This window comes from Anser anser, assembly GCF_964211835.1.
Source record: "Anser anser genome assembly, chromosome: 6".
Taxonomy (NCBI): Eukaryota; Metazoa; Chordata; class Aves; order Anseriformes; family Anatidae; genus Anser; species Anser anser.
In genome coordinates, this window is record NC_139726.1 from 8,785,329 (window position 1) to 8,806,536 (window position 21,208).

At 35.8% G+C, this 21,208-nt stretch overlaps 1 protein-coding gene across 14 annotated transcripts in view; it reads left to right on the forward strand.

Annotated features, from left to right (window-relative positions):
* Window positions 1–21,208, forward strand: part of DPP10 (dipeptidyl peptidase like 10) — a 486,012-nt gene that overhangs the window by 421,589 nt on the left and 43,215 nt on the right. For all 14 annotated transcript variants that reach the window (XM_083841938.1, XM_083841936.1, XM_083841939.1 and 11 more), the window contains 2 exons: window positions 16,965–17,085; window positions 19,661–19,815. In XM_083841938.1, the coding sequence (XP_083698064.1) occupies window positions 16,965–17,085; window positions 19,661–19,815 (276 nt within the window). The remainder of the gene's footprint in view (window positions 1–16,964; window positions 17,086–19,660; window positions 19,816–21,208) is intronic.

The window sequence follows — 21,208 nt, forward strand, 5'->3', positions numbered from 1 at the left end:
ACATTTGTCATATTTGCTCGGTCTGAATTTTGATAAAAGTTTTGAGAGGTCAGTTGATAATCTTTTTACGTCACCTTTATAGAATCCATTACCGCAATATTAAGTATTTCCAGGGAAAATAAACCAGGATAAATAGATACCTAACTGGTTTCATCAGCATTTATCTGCCTGATGTTTGCTTAACTAGAAACATCATTGCATGTATCTGAGAAAGAGAGATCCCAGACGTGGTAGGAAGGCCTTACCAAGTAGAAGAATGGTGGTGTTGATTTTAAAGGACCTCTGGGGTCTGAATGCCCAATTCTCATTCATTCTTCTCTCCCTTTTGGTCTTACCTTCCCCAGTAGTCTGTAGCAAAGGTTTTTATGTTTCCATGCTGGACCTGGCTTGTACCTGACGTTGTGGCAGAGACACTGAACAGCAGGAGCAGCTTTTTCTGTGTGGATCTGTCCATGGAGACATACCACAGTAGAAGCCTGAATATAAAAACTGGTCACCATTGTATGCAGAGTTTTCTATGAAAGATGTAGTGTTTCTTTACAGCATTTCTTGCAATATGGATAGTTTTTGAATTAATTAAAGTAGCTCTCAGTGAAGTGTAGTTAGAAGTTGTTAGGTTTGACATAGTTTTTTCTTAAAAGTTTTGCATAGTTTTTTCATGGTTTTTATTGCATTGAGCTTATTATTCTTGTGATATATTAAGTGGTTGTAAAGGGAACTGGAGTTATATATTTGCGTGGATCAGCATAAATTATGATCAACTGACTTATGTATGAATGTCTATGCATAAATAAACCCATATTTTAACATAGCAGAAATAAAGAAAATGGTTTAGCTATCTAGAATACTTTAAAAAAAATCATTTTGTAGAAGCTTGATAGTTTTCTTTCTCAGAATTTGATGATATCAAAAAAAAAAAAAAACAACAAAAAACCACAGCATTATTAAATGGTAGGACTGAAGATGAGCTTTTATTATGCTTTAATGCTGCTTAGGTCATTGTTGTGTAGAATTGCCTATTATCCTGTATACATGATGAACAATTCGTTGACTGCAGCTGAATTGTGGATGATTCAGGTTGCTCTCATCAATTTTCAGAAAATATTTTAAATATTAGAAAAAAATAAAATTGCCCTTTTGCTAAAAAAAAAAAAAAAAAGGAACAGGGTATCACAACCAACATGACACAGAAGCTGAAGCTTTTACAGAAAAAAAAAAAAAAGGAAAAAAAATTCAATGAAAAAATACCTCACTTTATATTAAAACTATAAAAAAACTAGCAAATAAACAGAAACCCAGCAATAAAACAGAGCAAAAGCTGCTTTTATCATCATATATAAACGTACTAGTTCAAGAACCCTCTGCTTTGTTCTCAATCACTGTTGCCCTAGCTGTTGTGTGGAGGCCCATTGTGCCTTCTCACCTCATCCACCCCTCTTGCCCCACAAGAATGTAAGTATCTTTCAGACTCTGTTGAATTGCTCTATTACCATGACATTTCCTTACAGTTGCTGTCTCTTCAAAATTTCATTTTTTGTGTGTGGTTTTTAAATAGTTTTAGATAACAGTAGTGTAGCAAAAAACAAAAAAAAATTCTTTGAGGTTACTTGATTTGCCGAGTACCTAAATAAGCACAAGACTAATTTTAGTAAATTAGAGAAATTAATGCGACTGTGCTAGACACGTGCCTTGCTCAGCAGATGCTTTAAGAGCCATTAGTTGCTGAAAACTTCATTTGATATTTGCTCAATCAAGGTTCAAATTACAACTGCTATAAAAATTGGTAACTTTTTGGAAAGAGACATTTGTCATGAGTTTTATTTTTGCATAATTAATACTGTGGGTCCTTGGCACCCCCTCCTGGCAAAAACACTTCTGCTTGCTAATGAAGAAGAAAAGATCTAAGGGTTCATGAGCCAAGTAAAAACTTAACTAATGCTAATGAATTAAGTCCTAAATAAATATATTTAATCTGCTGTTTTTATTTTCAAGGTCTTTTGGTCTATGGACTTGCTGTATTTTAATATGAGTAACTTAAAACCACATACATAAATGTCAAGGCTTTATTTCATCTTTCCTTTTAATCATGTTACTAATGAGGCAAATGGCTTTAAAACTGAGAGAAAAATGTCTGCTTGAATTTATTTTGAAAACCAGAAATAAACAACATTTTAGTGTGACATTAACCGCAGGTATGATTTTTTTTATTTAAAATGTATGACAAGTTCCTTACAAAAAAAATCTATATTTTGATGATTTGGGAATACTTTGTCTATGAAGAAAGGGAATATGTATATCTGAGCATTGCCCACACAGTAGGGTCTTTAAGGAATTTGACCATAATTCTAGCAAATGCTGAAGTCACGTAAGTCATGTCTTTCTGAAGGCTAACTACTTTTTCATATAGAAACATTTGTATATGTATTTACACACAGTCACACATTTCCAAATGTTTCTATCCACATTTTTAGATTTCAGCTGGGAAACTTACGGTGTCTAATGCCAAGATCTGAAAAGAATGGTGAAAATATTTATGCAAAAGGACTGTTTTAATAGCAACTTTTTACCAGTAGTTAAAATTGGATTGTGTATTATTTTTCAAGACTGAGCATTCTTTTTTTGTTGTTGTTCAAAGATGAAATTGATATAAACGTTCAGATCCTGTTATGAAATGATAGGAAAGTCACTTACTAGCATACTTACAAAAGCTGTGTGCTGCTTCATGTTTTGATGCCAGAACTGTATTTATCAGGGTCACTAGTGAGCAGAAGCAATACAATATTTCTCTTCACATAAGAATTAGTTACCTGATACTCTTGAGTGAAACTATATTCTTCAGAATTCGTGACTACACATTGTATTTCCTCTTGAATTTCTCAAACCACCATTGTAAAATGTAATTGTTTCTTTGCATTTCCATCTAAATTATTTAATTCAAACTATTCTTCAAAAAAAAAAAAGATTAGTTTCTCTGAAGGTATTCTATAGAACTAACTTCCATTTTCAAATATTAATTTCTAGGTGCCCACTTCACTTATTTAATGCCTATCCTATCCTTCAACTTCGTCTATTTCTAAGTGAGGTGGGCTCCTAGAAATTAATAATTAGACAAAGTTGAAGGAGAGGATAAGCATTAAATGCACATTGTCTGGTTTCAAAAGTGATACTCAATATGAAAGGATTTTTCTGCATCTTAGAAAAGGGAAATAGACAATGCAAGCAGTTTTGGAAAACAGGGAAGAATACCTTTTTGTATATCAAGGCTGAGTGTATTCAGTAAAGGTTTTGTGAGCTCTAGATAGCATGAACATTTACAAGTTGAAGCACGGCTAAGTTGAGCATAGAAGTTGTTTCATCATTTAATTGCTTAGTGAAATGCAATGAATGTGTCCTGCTATTAAAGGTATCTTTAAAATTTTCAGTATTAAAGGTTAGGTATTGCTAGCCCTGTGTGAGAATAGCTACTTGGCTGCATCTGAAAGATGCATCTTGCTAGAAAGCTAATAACTTTTTCATGTAGATATTTGTATAGATATTTACACACAGTCACACAAAGGTGTGTACAAATAGGCTTAGGTGTAAATGTTTGATAAGGGCAATCACCAGGATTTTTCTTTGTAGCAGCCTGCAGGGAGCAATGAAAGTAGAAATACGCCCCTCTCATCTAGACTATCATGTTGTTCAACATGTGTATGTGTAACAAAGCATAACTGAATATTCACACTTTTGTCTGTTAGCTAATATTAACTGCAAGTCCAATGGCTCATAAAATAAGACTGCTGTGCTTCTTGTGTGAAAATTGCATAGCTTTTGGTAATGCAGAAACAGACGTCTAAAATTCTTTAGAAACAGCCACCTATGAAAACTAAATACACAGTCAGTGAGGAGAGAGATCAAAATCGGAACCTTTTGCTAAATCAGAATTGGGAAAGATTAGGTACCAGAATGGATTATGGACTGTATTTTCACATAACTCTGAAATCCTGTCCAAAAGCATTGCAGGCAAACCTATATCCGTGGGTCATATATTATAATCCTTTAGTCACTTCATATTTTCATATGTACTATCAAAAAAAAAAAAAAGGATATACGACAAAACAGGGTAGAAAATTTGCCTGTATTCATCTAGGAATCTCATTTTAAAGTGTTGCACTTTAATTTCTAGTTTTAAATAACCTGAGTGTTATAGCAGGTGAGTATCTTTTGGTAATGTAATACAAATGTTGGTTTTATCTGTCAGATTAAAAATAAATAATAAATATTCTATTCTCTATTACCTCCTTACCACCAAGGGAAAAAGAAGGGAAAGCTTGACTATGGTGAAGTGCCAAAATCTCAGAACACAAGAGTTTGAAGAACTGACATGTCTAATACCTTTGGGGTTCAAGTTCTAAACCAGAGGTTGTTTTTAGATGACAGTGAACGTGAATCTAATTTACCTTCTGTAAAATTTTTGCAGAAGACTTGCAAAAGACTTCTGAGTCTCTGTGATTGTACCAGTCCCTTCAGAGTTCAGCTAAATGGGTAAAAGCTACTTAGCAGCAAAATTTGCTGAACTCTTGCTGCATGGTGCGGTTCCTCAGACTCTTGTATGTATATGCTCTTTTTCTATTTGTTGTATCATGACGTTTATTTTCTCATTTGGCATGGTGTGTCCTGCAAAAATATAGACACATTTCTCTCAGTGAAAGTGACATTGACTTCCCTCTTTTGCAGGGTTAAGTCTCCCTTTTGCCCTGTGATGTTTCTCTTTGAAAGTTGGATCTGTTTTTCCAGTGGTCAAGATATGACATCTTGGTTCTGTTCAGATCAGTCCCTTTTTATGTCAGTCGACCAGGATTTTACCCATTGCATATGGGTGATGTAGACTGCCCTTTTTTTAAAATAAGCTGCTTTTTTGTTGTTGTAGTAATTTTATAATTCATGTTGATGATATCATGACTCCCTGTTAAATCTCTATCGGTAAGTTAGCTGTGAGGAGGAGAAAAGAAACACACACAGACTGCATGTCTTTGGATATGTTCAACATTTTGTTTGGTTCTTACTCTCTCCTTTAACAAAGTCCTTCTTGCAAAAGAGCAATTAAACTCCATTGCCACCAACCCATAAATATATTTGCATGTTTTCAGGGCAGGTGCCAGTGGGTTTACAGAAATGGGAAAGTGTTGTGTGGAAAGAAAGCAACATTTATTTATTTGATGTTGCTTCACAGACTATGGAATGTCCCAAACAGAATTGCTGTTATAAGAATTAGTAAGAATTTTCTCATCTCTATTTGTCTTATGAGATAAGAAGTTTTTGTTGTTTGTTTTGTTATTGGTAGTTGTTTTCTTTTTCTAGGAAAAAAATGGCTTTATTGCATTGAATGCCCTGCCTGTGGGAAGTAGTAATTGGGTCTGGAGTCTGCAAGTAGATGTCATGCACAGGTGTAGATGTATATTGGCCCCTCCTAGAGACGCCTGGCAACTTGACCGGTTTGCATAGCACATTACCACACAAGATAGGCTGGGTCAGCAGTAGTAGCTGAAACGACAAAGTTTTGTGTTAAACCCTGCCTGGATTTCTCACGTACAAGATGCTCAGAGGTGTCTTGGTCCGCTTCAGCTTTTGAATAATGTACAAAGTTCACAGGGATTGTCTACCACCACGGGAATAGTACAAAATGCAAATACAATCACCCTGCCCCACTTAATTGCACAGCATCTTCAATTCTGTCTTTTTTGACTTTGGTCCTTGGTTTTAGGTTGTATCTTCATATGTTTTGTCAAAGAAAATAGAGAAAATTCCTCCTCTGGCACCAAGTCTAGACAGCTATGTTAGGTGATACTTCTCCCAATACTGTTCTTTTTGTATTTGGAGCAACTAGGCCAATTTTTTTTCATTTTTGATTCTGTTATGGATTGATCAGTCAAGGCATAACTGAAGACTTAAAGAGATGCGTCAAAATAACAGAGATCATTTTAAAAAAGATCCTGGTAAGGTCCGATTATGAATTTATTGTAAGTCTTCGGGAGCAACCCAGTGACATTTCTGACCCTGCTCCTCTGTGTTGGTTCATTACTCAGAAGCTCTCAGTAAATATGAGCAACAAGGAGTGTGAGTTCCTGAGCATGCATGGTTTATAAATAAGTCTGTTATACTCATCAATTACACAGACAAAGACCAAAGGGCTAAGCAGACCAATCTCTCAAGACATTTGCAGTCAGTGTAGTTCTCAAGACAGCTCCATGGGGAGGAAGCAGACCATCAGTTTGAGGGCAAGGCGGTGTTATTGTAATCTTCTGTGCAATCAAAAAGATTTATAAGATTTTTGTGTAGGTCCTAGGTTAGATATTGTATGTGAAATTATTTATGTAATATATAGCACAATGTTTGCACTCATGAGTAAGTTATCATGGGATTAGTCAGGGTGTGAATTTAGTGGACATCATACTCCAGTATCATTGGAAAGGCAATATAGTTAACATGCCTCAGAACAAAACAGGGCAATGCTTTCTCATTTTTATTGGAAAACAAGGACATAAACATCAAAATTATCATGGAGTTACTAATACCCTCTGAATTCAAGCCCTGGTTCATTCCATGACAGTAGTAACTAATCTTGTAGCTACAATATGAGTGCATCCTTGGTATTGTTTACAGTAGATTTATTTAGATAGTTTATAACAATTAAATATAATAGCCGTGTAGATTGTTTGTAGTTGTTCAGAAATGATTGTGCTAACATATTACTGTGATGCAGTGGCATTAATCTAGACAGCAGAAAAGTTATGCTTCAGTGTTCTGTTCTTCATGCCATGTATAGCAGCTTGATTATTACAAAAATAAAATTAACATATTGCAAGTGACACAAGGGGAAAAAAAAAGAGAAAAGATTGCATACAACATTGGGTTTTACATGTTTTGAGGTCTCCATGTTCCATACTGATCAACAGCCACTGCCCCTCTGCCTTGATTACAACAAAATCAAAAGGTTTGAAAGCTTCCCCTGAGAAAATTCCTGCCTAGGTCAATCATAATCTTTAGAAAATTGGTACCTTTAAGACTGAATATAGCTATTATTGCTTACAATTATAATCATTTTGTTATTAACTATTATTTGTTTTCTGCCTCACTTGCAATGCATCTGATGATTTCGAAACAGATGATATGAGGGTAGATTTTTGCCTACTGCTACACTTTTCTTAGATGATTGTACTTCCTGTGCCTTGTATCTGTATAATTTAATGGATCGTAGTGCACATGGAACAGTGGGGTAAGAGTGGGAGGAAGTCAGAGCTGAACTGCTCAGAAAATTTTATACTGGTATAGATTGTCCTGCAAAAAAAAAATAATACAATCTTCAGAGGGGAGATCAGAGCTATTCTGCACTACTGGAGATGTTCAAAGCAGCTGTACTGCAAAATGTATCAGACATAGCCTGCAACTCCTATTCATGGAAGCTCACAATCTAAATAGGCTAAAATGTAGGGAAAAGAGATATAACATAAAGCTACTTTGCAATACAATTCCATAAAAGCTTCCCTGAAATTGTCCAGTAGCATACGTGATCTGGACAGAAATTTATAAGTTGTGGAAAAGGATATGGCAAAAAGTCTGTATAATAGTAACTAAGTCACTAGTGAATACTCTAACCATCTAAAATTCACACTTATGAAAGCTTTATAAGCCAATTTCCTTTTTTTATATTATCCAAAATATAGTAATTCTCTTTGGTTCTGATATGTCTGCATGACTTGTAAGAAGGACATTAACAGAATAATCAATCATACCAGTGAAATTTATTAAGTCTGTTTTGGGTAACAGTCCTACCTTGCATTTTATTTGCTTCTCAAATACTCAAATAAATGTGTGTGAGCGTGTTTGAGTTAATTTCCATTGAGCTTCTTACACAGTTTAATACCATGGTTAAGAATGGCAGCTACTAACATTTTACCTTGCTACTTTTCCAACGTGCAAAATATCGCTGGAAATTTTTTTGTTTGTTTGTTTGTTATTTTGTATACACTGGAACCCAATTTCACATGTATGGAATGGTAAATCAACACCTAACTTGCTCTAACCAAGTATACCCATGTATAGAATATTGTCTCAGGCAGAGTGGTGGTGTGTCTATCATGCTTACCATGCCAGCAGCCCATGAGCAGTTTCAGTCACCCCTGTGCCACCACTTTATTCAGTAAAATCATGTTGAAGATTGAAATTATTGGAAAAAAGATTGGAATTATTCAAGTCTCAAGCTGTAGGAAGAAACAAGCTAAATGGCTTCATAACACCAGCTTATCACAGAAAACAGGAAAAGCCTCTCCTTTCCTGCAACAAAATCGAGACCTGAAGTGTTTCTGTGGCTCACTGCAGCATGTGCCTTATGGCTCTTCTATGGCTCTTGGCCGTAGAGGAGTTTTGATATGGACCAAGAGGTTTGGATTGCCACCATGGAGCTTCTAACTGGGTATAAGAAACAACTCTTCCTGTATATGTCTATGTGGTCAGTTCTTCTGGATGATTTTAGAAAGTATTTTCTTACCAAAATGAACTTTTTCTCCTGTGAGTGGAAGAAAGAAAATAGCAGTTATACTATTGTTGCATCAGCACACAGAACATGTACACCACCTTCTTCAGTGGAAAGCTGCTTCAACTAAATGAGATTTTGCCAAGGGAAAAGGGCAGAAAGGGGTACTTGTGTTCCGTAATGGTGGGTATAAGAATGGTCTGGCAATCCCAATTTAAGTCTGTAAGTCCCAGGGGACTTACAGTCTGTAAGTGAAATCATAGATGGCAAGAAAACATTCGTTTGTTCAGTTTGGACCTGAATAAGAGAACAGACATTACACTGTGACTAAAAATAACACTATCAGTGTCTCTGAATGAAAAAATGCATGTATCAGGACTTTGGAGGATGTTAAACAGTAGGGAAGATGCCAAGCCAGGTCTTTATCTACAACAATAATTCAATGACAGCTGCTTTGCAATATAATTTTTAATTGGTAAAAATGAATTGTAAGTTTCTGAAGTGGAGCTATTTGTATGATTTTTCAGATCTGTGAACCCAAAAGTGGTAACAAATATGTTAGGGAATTAAATGAAAACCAAACTTGCTATCTTGACAACAAGTGTTGAAAAACTGCAACCAAATGCATTCTGTGTGGATGCAAGTTTGATTTCAATTTCTTCCTGTCCCAAGCTAGTTCAAATATTATTTACTTATCAAGGGAATTTCAAAGATCTGCATTTCCCATGACTGCAGGCAAAACAACTGTAGGAATTGAACCACATTTGTGCATGTGTGTGTGTAAAAATTACATAAAAATCATTTTCAAATGAATGATTTGATGTAAGATACCACTTATTTATTTGTTCATTTAAGATCACTTGCTTGTTTTCAACTTTGTGTATGGGGCAGTGTGTTCAGGAAACTCTTTGTGTGTGTGTATGTATGTGTGTGTGTATATATTTATGTGTGTGTGTATATATATATGTATGGTCATGCGGTATGAAGACTGCCAAACAGTTTTGATTGATCTATTTAGCTTTAAGCTAATTTCTCCTCATAACATTTATGTATGAGTACACACTGTACTGATCTTTGACTGAAGGTTATAACCGCTTGTTAACTGCTGTTTAAATTGACTATATCAAAGCCATTTAATCTGTGCTTGCAGATTGCACTCCTTTAGCTGTGTCCTATATAACAAAACAAGTTATTGTCATTTCCCCGTTGCTGTGTGTTTTGTCTCACTGCATGTTCCAACATAAACTCAGGACGAGGAGAAATTCAGCTGCCGTCTGTGTTGTGGGACCTTCTGGCTCTTCCCAGTATGAGGTTGAGCTGTGAAACAGTCAGTGCTGGGCCAACTTAGTAGTGCCTGGAATTGGAGAAGTCATGGTTTGATCTCTGAAGAGCAAACCAAACTAAAAAAACAAAACTGTTGATCAACTAAGAAAATAACTTTTTGACTTTTTTCTATATAGTGTATAGGTGATATTATTTGTACTAACAGTTATTAGCAAGAAAACACATTTCATCTAGAAATTTTACTGACTATCTAACTAAGGAGAGTTGTATTTGGCTATGGTTAGTGTGTGGTAAGACAGGAGATGGAACAAATGGTGGGAGGCAAGCCCAGATGGAAAAACATCTTGAAGCTTTTGAAGAATTAATTATCCAACTAATTAGCTGGCAGTCTCACAAGAAGAAGGGATGGAATTTTGCCTTGTGCTTAGGAAATGAAGAGGTCTGATAGATTGTATGCTGAGATGTAGCTATCAGCTGTGATTGTCGTGGAGTCATTTGGTTAGCCAGACTACCTACAGGAATCCTTAGGACTGTATTTGTTACTGTGTCAGTAAAAATACCCTTCTGCAAAGAGCAAAAAGTGCAATTAAGTCCTCTATTATGTAGAGTGTTGGGCTCTGAAGACACTTGTGGTAGTCCAAAGACCTATGAACTGTGTTTCCTTGCCAAGGTCACACAGGAATATGGCTGCCTGAAAATGCTTTAGGTCTTCTGCTTCATTTGTTAGTTGTTAGTGACTTCAGCTATCATTTCACATCAGGTAAGGTAGAAACATTAGACTGGGGATGTGCAAACTTGCATCCTGTAGGTCAGCTGTACTTTGTCCTGACTTGTAGACTGTGGGCACACCACACTAAGAGGTGTGACACAGGCCAAGGCCATGGATGTGGTACAGAGTTGGGGGAATTTGTTTCAGCTTGCGTGAAGTGTGTCATGAATGAGTATAGCTGCTTCTAGACCCAAGATGGGTCCATTTTGTATTGGGTAACAGCAATGAAAATACATTATACCCATAAGGTTAATGTCTGTGTAATCTATTTTAAGAAGCTCTTGCATGGCAAGCTACCTTATCATGTTTATATACAATAAGTTTATCATTGCATGTGTTAGAGAAAGGACTAATGCTAGGTTGTTAGGTCTACCTCCTTAACCTCAATTTTGGAAGGCATTTTTCCTCTGCTAGTTTAGTAGCTTTTCTCTGCAAGCAAGACCAATGCCTGATTCCAGGGAAGGAGATAGGTTTTGTCAGGCAGGGCTGCAGCTCTGAGATATGTTTCTCTTCCAACGTGAAGAAAATGGCTTTTGCTTTTAACTACGAATCTGAACTTTGGTGTCTGGATGAATTTCTAGGACACATGCAAATACCTGAGAGTGACTCTGTCTCAGCTGCCAGGAGTAACCATCTGCTGGCAGCTTTTGGTGTAGGAGCTGCTCCCCCTTGCAGAGCTCAAAGCCTTGCTTCACTCACTGCTTTTGTGCAGAGTAAGTGATCGCACAGCAGCCTCCACAAAGCTCTGGGCAAGCTGCTGCTGAAGCCCAAATGGTGAGTGAAAAGCTTGTCCTGCCACTGATATGCTACTGTGGAGTGAGGGGAGTGATAGAGTGTGGATAAGCCTGTGCAGAAAGCTTCAATGGAGCACCTAATGGGGAAAAGTGGAGGTTTTTTTTTTAATGTAATTTACCAGCTTTTCTCTGCCTGGAGTGTTTGAAAGGATTAAAGACACACAGGGTCTCTCCAGGTATTGGCACTGGGTTTGCCATTCAGCTGGGTGATTGGATGTCCCTGTGTTTTCACAGCTGTCTGCCATCTGGAACTAGCTGCTTGGACTGGGTGCTCCACTTAAGACCTCAGCCTGAAATTAAATCACGCAATTGTGAAACATGTGGCGAACAGCAAATAACTGTTTTTGAAGAAATTAATTTAGATGAAGGTTTATGAAAGAATGGTTTAGAGGCTGTCAAATGTGGAAGAAGGGGAAGGATTAGTGCCATAGGTAGAACATCAAAGCAAGCAGAGCCTCTAATTCTTCACAGTCAGTAGAAATAAATATGATCATTATCAAGAATTAATCTCTCACTAATCCAAAATATTCTTGCAGATATTTTTCATTAATTGGAAAACAGTTATTGAAATAAATATAGAAATGCTGTTTGGTGGTTTTTTTTTTTTTTTTTTTTGAGATTAGTGTGATTAGCTATGACAAATCTCTAAGAAAACAAAGTCCTGTAATTTTGAAGACCATAGATTTTTATATTTATTCCTATTTACAGCATTATTAGTTGAGGGTCTTAAATAAAAAATAATTTGAAATAGTTTAAAAATACTTGGGAAGTACTTGGTGAAGAGAGGAGGTTTAAAAAAAAAAAAAGCGTGATAATAATTTCTGTCTAAGATAGCATAGCCTGGTTCCACTTTGTGCCTTTTTCAATTTATTTTCTTATCGTCATGCCTAAAAGCTGTGAAAGTGTTTTGGGCACAAAGCCACTGATGTATTCATGAGAGTACCTGTCTGGTACACACTTAGCAACTCCTCCTTTTAGTAATGTTGGAAGATTCAGTAGTTGCAGTCAACATTTTAGCACTTATGATGTAGTAATTAGATTCAAGTGTATACTAAGAAAAGCCATTTTACTTTTACTTGCTCCCAGGTCTGACTGGAGATAGGCTAACAAGGGAAATTTTTGGTGTGGGACATTGCTCAAAACACCGTGTACAAAGTGATGAAGTATGTGAAGTCCCTAGCCTCGAAATATTTGGGCACATGGTTAGTTTTACTTCCTGAAGTCAGGATATTAGGCACATGTATTTGCTAGATTCTGGTCCAAGAATATATATGTGTATATATATATAGTTTGATCATGAAGTCTTATCACAGTGTTGTGATTTGCTATGTACATTGCAGTATTTGAGAATTTAAGTCTCTGTTGTAGGACAAGTACTAGTTTCAGTTCTTTTCCAGCTTGTTGCTTTCTCCTTCACTCAATTTTAACAACTGAACTTGGGGAAAATGCCTCATAAATTCAAGCTCCTGTATGTTGCCATACTGCAACTAATCAGCAGCCACAGCTGCTTCCTAAAAATAAAAATTTACACCTAGTCTTTGTGTTTTGAAGGAAAAGCTTGAAAACATTCTAATGCAACATAAAGTAGAGCTGTAAGGAGTTTTCTACAGATATTGTTTTCACCAGAAAGTATTGAGTTTAAATTGAGAAAATAAGAATTAAGAAAGTAAGAAGTAATTGAGAAGTCTAAAACGTATGAACTAAAAAAAAAATAAAAAAAAAAAATAAAAATTAAGTGTTTTACGGGCAGGGGAGAGTTTGACAATACTGTTTAAAGACTTCTTCTTCTTCCAGGCTCTAATGTAGATTTTTTGCACAACTCAGATGATGAATATTTCTATTTCTACTCTTAGTTTTTGTACTCAGGACAATCAACATAAAATAAAATCAGTGATCTGGCAAAGCCATAACTGTTATACACTTGCTTCTCCTTGTGACTGTTTCAGAAGGACATAGATCCAAGATGCTTGACTGTTGGTCAGTGTTGGGTGTCCAAAGCAAGCAAGATATATTCACGTCTTATGAACAAAATTAATTTCAAGTAGCAATACATTAAAATTTCAGTGTTTCTAGAATTATATATGACATACCGTATAAATATGGTTGGACTTGATGATCATTGTGGATTCCTTCCAACTTGGATATTCTATGAATTATACTGGGAATTGCTGTACAAAAGTGATTCCCAATAAGTGTGCCTTTTCACAGCATCTTAGTTGGCTGCATTGCTCTGGCAGTAATGTAAAATGGGGGATTGGTTTTCATGGCTATGAAAAGTCTCTTTAAATACTTGTTCCTAATGAATCCATAGCTTGGATCTGCAGACAGCAAAGCAAAGAGCCTTGCAGGCCACTACTAGTAGCCTTCACTGTAATGTTGTCACTCCTATTACAACTCCGCTGCCTGTTTTGCTGCACTAACACAAACTGACAATTTAACTCCGAGTCCTTGTTTCCAAGTGGTGAAGGATATAAATAATTACAGATGAGTGCTTTGACATGGTCAGGAATGGAGGCGAATGCAGGCCTGACTTCAGGGGTTAGTCAGAGCTTTTGTAGGCTATGCGCATGCAGCCATTCCTGCCGGTACAAGTTGTACAATTTGTAGGCTTTAGGTGGAAAATGGCACCTCCTGAAATATAACAAATATTCAAATTACAGATGAGATTGACTACCCATAATGGTGAGTCTTTCTAAGATGTTTTTACAGCCTCAAGCATGGGCATATTGATCTTTCAAAATGCTGCAGGCAGTGCAGAATGATACTTGTCAGTGCACCAACACTAAATCATTGATATGGATTTACATGATGTTTAGTTATGTAGAGATTGTATTTCATAAAATGTTTTGCAAAGGGAATATAAATTCATCATTTTTAATGTAAAATGCAAGTAAGCCATGAGCCTGAGGATTGCTAGGGAAGAGAGCCGCTGGAGGGCTTTGGAGTTTCTAAAGAACTTTAAAATGTTCTAATCCATATGTTTAAGAAAAAAAAAAAGTTTTTGGGGTAGCTTTCAAAATTGAAAGAACATATGCTACAAGTGATGGGGAGAGATGGGAAATTTTAGGTGACAGAGTTGACCAAGAGGATTGTGGGGATATTCAGAGAGTGGCTGAGAATTGATTGAAGATGGAGACAGAGTCATTTTACGAAATGAGTGGGAAATAAAGACGAGGAAACCGGCAATCAGTGGCAAAACAGTGAGTATTCCTTCTGAGATATTTACTTATCTGAAATGTGTCAAATGTAATTAGCAATGCCTGCTAACTAGCAATAACAGGATTAAAACCTTTACATGGTTCAGTCATAAAGCAAGTAGTTCTTAATCCTGTACTTTGACTGACAATGATGGCTTTAAATGAAAGTTTTTCAATGCAGAAACTAGACGCTACAGGTATGTTCACCATTAAAAATATAAATGGCCTGAAAAGGTGTGGGAGAATAAAAAATTATACTTCTGATCTTCAAAAATTGATTAGATTGAGCTCACTAGTTAAAGAAGCTGAAATAAAATAGAATCATTTGATCAGGTCAGCCTTTTTTAATCTTCTGAAAACAATGGCTTATATAAGAAGAGATTGTCAGCTGTAAGAAACCGCTCCTTACTGAGCAGTGGCCAATATAGTGGTTTCTATTACTCACACTATCTGTAATTTAGTCTGACATGAATATTTTTAGTTCACTTAAATAGCAAGTGCTTGGCTAAATTATTTTATTTTCAGAGGCTAAGCAATTAATCATGCCTTGTTATTACTTGTATTTGTTCCTTTTATCTCGGGAAAACAAAACATTTTCACTGTGGAAATATACATTGGCAAGAAGTATTTGTCAATATTATTACAAAAGTCTGTTATCTCCAGAGTTCTCTAATCCTTGTTTTCTCTTGGCATTAATGCGGCATCATATGTCAACTTCCCATAAATTCTCAACTATACCAAATATTGTTTATTAAACTATAAATGTAACTCCTGGTCAGTACAGTTCAGATTATTCAAACTGGATCAACTATTTTTACTTTGGTTTTGAACTCACTGCAGAGTTTTGAATTTCTGACAAAAAATCGTCCCAAGTCACCCTTGATTCACAGGAATTTTGAAAATCATTGCATCGCTCATGGGATGAAAAAAGAAATCAGCTTTCTGGCTGTATGCCAGAAATCATGAAGTGGCTACTATTAAATATCAAGAAATGCCATTAGTTTGGGGACTCAAATGGAAATCTATTTCAGATGGTACTTTAGAAGAGGAGAGAATAGCAGTAATAACGATAATAATACTTAACTCTCTGGTTAGCGTTTTCCCGTAAGTCGTTTATCATTGAAGTGTGAGAGGATAATGAACAACTAGGCTTTTAAAATGTTCTTTGGTGTAAATAAGTTTACTTAATATTAGCTGTCCCTGAGACTCCGTATGTCAGTATACATTGATGAAATCATGGTACAAGAAATTTGTATTGTGTGTTGCTTCTCTTGTGCTGCTAGCTGCATTTTCTAAGCGTGAATCAGGTTTGGTGTGTAGTATGGGTATTAGGTTGATTCCACAGTTAAGCTCTGCATATGTGGCCATTGTAATTTCACAGTAAAGAGAAAAAAAAAAAAGTCTAAAAGCCTGCAGCCCTGACATGATAATAGCTGAAAGAAGAATCTAGTCACAACACAGGAAACCAGGAAACTGAGGAATCAAAAGGTTTGCTAGCTGATAGGAGAAAGGTGGTGATACAGCTGAGTGTGCCATTCATCTGAGTGTGCAGAATTACCATGTAATAAACCGTCCTTCATCACTGCATTATTCTTTTTGAGAAAATCATTGACTTTTTTTGTCATCCTTATGTTCCTTCCTAGTCATACCTTCTTTTTATCTTTCTCTTATTGCACTTCATTGTGGAGCTTAGAGTTTAGTCTCAAAAAATGAGTAAACTTGAAACCCAGGTTAGTAGGGGAAGAAGAGACAAGGCTGAGAAATACCAATGAGTGAGAAAAGGACATCTATTTTGTCACTTGCAGGAAAAAAGAGGAGGAGTCTGCACTTCAAAATAAAGTGTATTTTTGTAGCACAATTGAGGTAAAACATTTGTGTATCACAGTCAGAAGCTGTGTCAGGAAGTTGAGAAAAGTTAACAGCAGTGTGCAATTTATTTTTGATTTTTTTCAGTAAGTTTCCACACCATGATCTGGTGCAACTTAACACTTATGATGTATGTATTGTGCTGCATGTACTTGCAGAACTGTGTCTAATTTCATAGCTAGAAAGACAGAAGATTTTATTAGATAAAGTAGAATTAATGGAAAATTTCTTTATCTATTCAGCTGTTATACAACTTGCCTCCTGTATAATTCTGAGGAATGTAATAATGTTTCTTAAAGTTAATAAAAACATTTCAACTGGGAAAACAATTTCAAAGGAAGAATTTTGCCTGGCATAACTATTAAAAGTTTGCTTGGTTTGTCCAAATTGATAATAAAAGGAAACACGAAGTCAAAGTTAGAGGAAACTCATGATGAATTATTCTGTAGTCTGTTCTGAGGAAATTGTGTATCGCTTGCTGAACATTAATTTATATCTACCAAAACGTTCTTTTTTCTCTCCATGCCTCTTACCTCATCCAGATTTATATTTTTGAAAATAACATCTACTATCAGCCTGATGTAAAGAGTAGCTCATTGCGCCTGACATCTTCGGGAAAAGAAGGAATTATTTTTAATGGAATTGCAGACTGGTTATATGAAGGTAAGATGGACAAATATTTAATGTTTATTAAAACAGATGAGAGGTTCTTGTACAGACCCTACAGCACAAATCCATTCATTTCAGAACATTGTGTTTTATGTAGAGGTTTGCAGGGCAGAGTGTTTTTTACAAATGGTGGTATGCAGCATAGCAAGGCACTTCAGTGGGATGCTCAGAAATGATCTGTCCATACCTCTTAGCACCTCAGTAGTTATGAGCAGATAGCTCACATAGGCAGTTTTGAAAACCTCTGTCCAAGTAAGCTCTGAAATTAGAATGGTAATTTGCATTCCTTAGTCACATAAATGCCTGTGTCTGATAATTACCTGCTTCCAAGGTTTTGGTGGTTTTGTTGTCTGTTTTATTTTTTTAATGAATGTTTTTGAAATGTTTTAATGTGTTGGTGCATTTCAAAATGTAAAGACAAAAAGAACCTTTGGAGTAGAAGATAATTTTATATGCTCTTCATTTTTTTTCAAATCTAACACAACTGCATACAAATTGAAGAATTTAAGTCTATGTAGTCATTGATATATCTTTTTTTTTTTTTTAATAAAACAAAATAAACTTAGTAAGAATGGATGCAACAGAATAACTTCGGGCCCAATTCTGTAAACATTTGGGGGCACCTTTTCAGGAGAGGGTAGCCTGTCTTTTCTGTTCTCCTTTAGGTGGAGGATGGAGCTGCCGTGAATGGCATATTGCTGATCATTATACAGCTCTAGTCCATAGAACAAAATGTAATATGAGACTCTTTAAAAAATATTCCTCCCTGGTCTGCAAAGGAACAAAAGGATGTGAGGAGGATAATTCAGGCTGGAAGGGACCACAGAAGTTTACCAGATGCAACTGCTTGGTTCTGGTATTTGCCAGGCCTTTTATTCAAGCTGTCTGGAAGGTATGCAGTAAATCCCATCCAAGAATTATATGGAAAGAAGTTTAAGACTTATTTTAGTGGAAGAAATTCGGGTTTTATACAGTTTGGATCTCTCCATTGGTAAGATCTACATCTAAGAACTAAATAGAAACAAAACATATTTTATTTGACACGCCAATATGATGCACTTTTTAATTTCAGTTTACCTATATATTTCAGAAACATCATCTAAAGGAGGTTGTTGTAGATTTTTTGGTAACTTTATTTGTTTTAAAGATAAATGAAGCTGTTGATAAAACAAATGACTTTTCCTTTAAACTGCAAACATTTCATGAGGAACAGAAAAAGAAAATGGGGGAACAAAGAATGGAAGGAAGAGCAGCTATCTCAATACTGGTGATGATGCTTGTCTGAGTTATACTCCTGCTGCTTCTCTGCGTGTGCCCACCCTTCATACAGATGTGTTTTATTAATTAATTTTGCGGAGTGAAAGGCTTTAAAACTTCACAGAAGTTCTTCAGCTGACAAGAAAACAGAGACCTCTTCACATGTACTTTGGTTCATTTTTACCTGTGAACATAGGCAGTGATATATAGGTCTCATACCTGGCTGATATTCAGCAAGGCCACAAGCTTGCTGATATTCACAATTCATTCTCTGCTGGTCTTCTGTGTAAAGGGCTTTACTTATTGAGTCAGGGAGCAGAGAAGCATGACCCAGAATATATGGCTTTGAAGATAGGTCCCAGCTTAATTACAGCTAACCCTAGATACGTCAACCCATTCAGACACTTCAAACCTTTCAGGATCTGATTTGCATCTTGGAGAGTCTCTACTGACATTTTAAGAAGTTTTTGTAGGCTCTTAAATTAGGTATGGAGCCAGGCCTCTGATCTGGTTGGTATGTTATTCTCAATTACCTTTCCAGCCAAATTCTTAAAATCTGAATACAAAATGCTCACAAAAAAAAAAAAAAAAGTTTAAATATCAAATACATTGCAAAAACATCCAAGTCTTTTCACAAACGGAAGACAGAAGACCTAGAAGACCTGCACAGGGTGATTTGGAGTTGGTTGGGAGCTGCTGTATTAGAATCCCAGGAGTTTGAGTGCTGATTCTATGGCTGTTTCTCTTTCATTTCTTCTTAATATGAAGTGCAGTGGCAATAAATGTAAGAAAACAGTGCATGACATTTTAAAGAATAACTTTAATTTGGCAGTCAAATACAGTTTGGATTATTTTTTTTTAAAAAAAGATTTTTGATTTTCAGAAAGTTATATTGCAAAAATACCAAAAATACTGAACTGTCTAAGAATTAAAACTGAGCCAAAAAGACAAAATATTACACTTCAAAAATTATTACATAAATACAACTGTGAGAGAATGTGCAGGTACCCAGCTGCCACAGCTCAGAGAAATCAGATATAATAATATTTCAGTTACAGCAGTTACAGTCATATTTCATGTTTACAGTGATTTATTGACGTCAATGGAAGTATTAATTTGAGGAAGGTATTTGAAATTTGGTATTTTGATATGCCTTGTTATCCAAACGTTCATTCAGGATAACGTGAAACTGCTGAAATTGCAACAGATACATTTGAATTAGGCAGAGAAAGAAGAAATCAATGCTAACTGAACGAGCTAGGAACTTTGTGGTAGTTATTGTTATGGACCCTAAGGAGATCTGTTTTTGCAGAGGAACTTCTTCATTCTCATATTGCCCACTGGTGGTCTCCAGATGGTGAAAGACTGGCATTCCTGACCATAAATGACTCTCTGGTGCCAAACATGGTTATTCCCCGGTTTACTGGAGGCCTATATCCAAAAGGAAAGCAGTATCCATACCCTAAGGTAAGATGAGTGTGAGTGCAGCCCCCACCTCCTGTTTTTTGTTCTTTGATAGTATTCAACCATACAGAAGGAGTGTTTCTAGAGAATAACAGAGGCTGAATTGGTTCATGCTGCTTTTCAGGAAGTATTAATTATGTTTTTTTTTCCAGTAGGCTTGTAACACCTTTTGCTGTAAAGAAACTATTGGGTGAGGAAGCAGCAGACAGACTGATTCATAGCAATTTCATCACTGATGCATGGTAAAATCAATGCACCGCTTCTGAGAGAAGAGTAAAATGTTTGGAGAACTGCACAGAAAAATAAATACTGTCACAACTGCATTGGAGTCACACACACTGTGTGCAAAGTACAGCACAAGTTCTGCTGCAGTTATATAAATCTCAGTAAATTATGCTACTATCAATAAATGCAAAAGAGTGGCTTTGGATAAAATAAGCCACAATAACATCTTTTATTTTTTTTTCTGGCCATCAAATTAAAACAAACAAAAATGAAAAACCCATCACTGAGTTTCAGAACAATTAGAGGATTTTTTGATTCGTGTTGGGAAAAGACAGAACAGCTCAGGCAGGGATAATACCTGAAATTGCTCCCTATTTTCTGGGGATTTCCTGATCAGCTGCCTCCCTAACCATAATTTCTGTGTTAAGTACCAATGCTGATACTATCTTCCAACTTACTGATTTGTCCATATTTTGCATGCAATTTCAGAGTGCCTGAGTACATTTCTGATGGTATATGTAGGTCTGTGTGTGGTACTCCTTTAACATTTCAAGGAAAGTTCATGGAGGACTTTAAATAATATTACTGTTACCCTATTCTTGCTATCACGTTTTGGAGATAAACCTTTGTTCTTAAGGAGTGGAAAGTTAGACTGTAACAGGTACTATGAAAAAATAGTATGTATGATATAAATATAATGTGTGCTGTGAAATAATACTCTGAAATAAAAAGTAATGGTGTTTTCAGAGGTAGTTGTCATGGTTTCTTAGACAAAAGCCTTGAGTGACAGAGAAAAGAAAAAAGAAAGGAATATTTTAAAAAATGAGCTTTGTAAACAAGAAATGAGAAATTCCATTTCATTAGCAATTCAGCGTAAAAGTGATACACTACTATCTCAGTAATCTCATTAATGAAAAAACATTACCTTTATTTAATGTCTCAATTTAATGCCAATCTAGCTACACATTAAACACCATTAATTGGCAATGAATTTTGTGGTAGAGCTACATAGATAAAAAAAAGGTTGGGTCTTTATTATAAAATGAAACCATCAGAGAAAGTTATAACTACGATTAAAAAATAAAATGAAACCCATATGTGTTTGTGAATACTGAAACATGTACCTGTGCGTACATGTCCATATGCCCAGACTGTGTTCTTAAAAAAAATA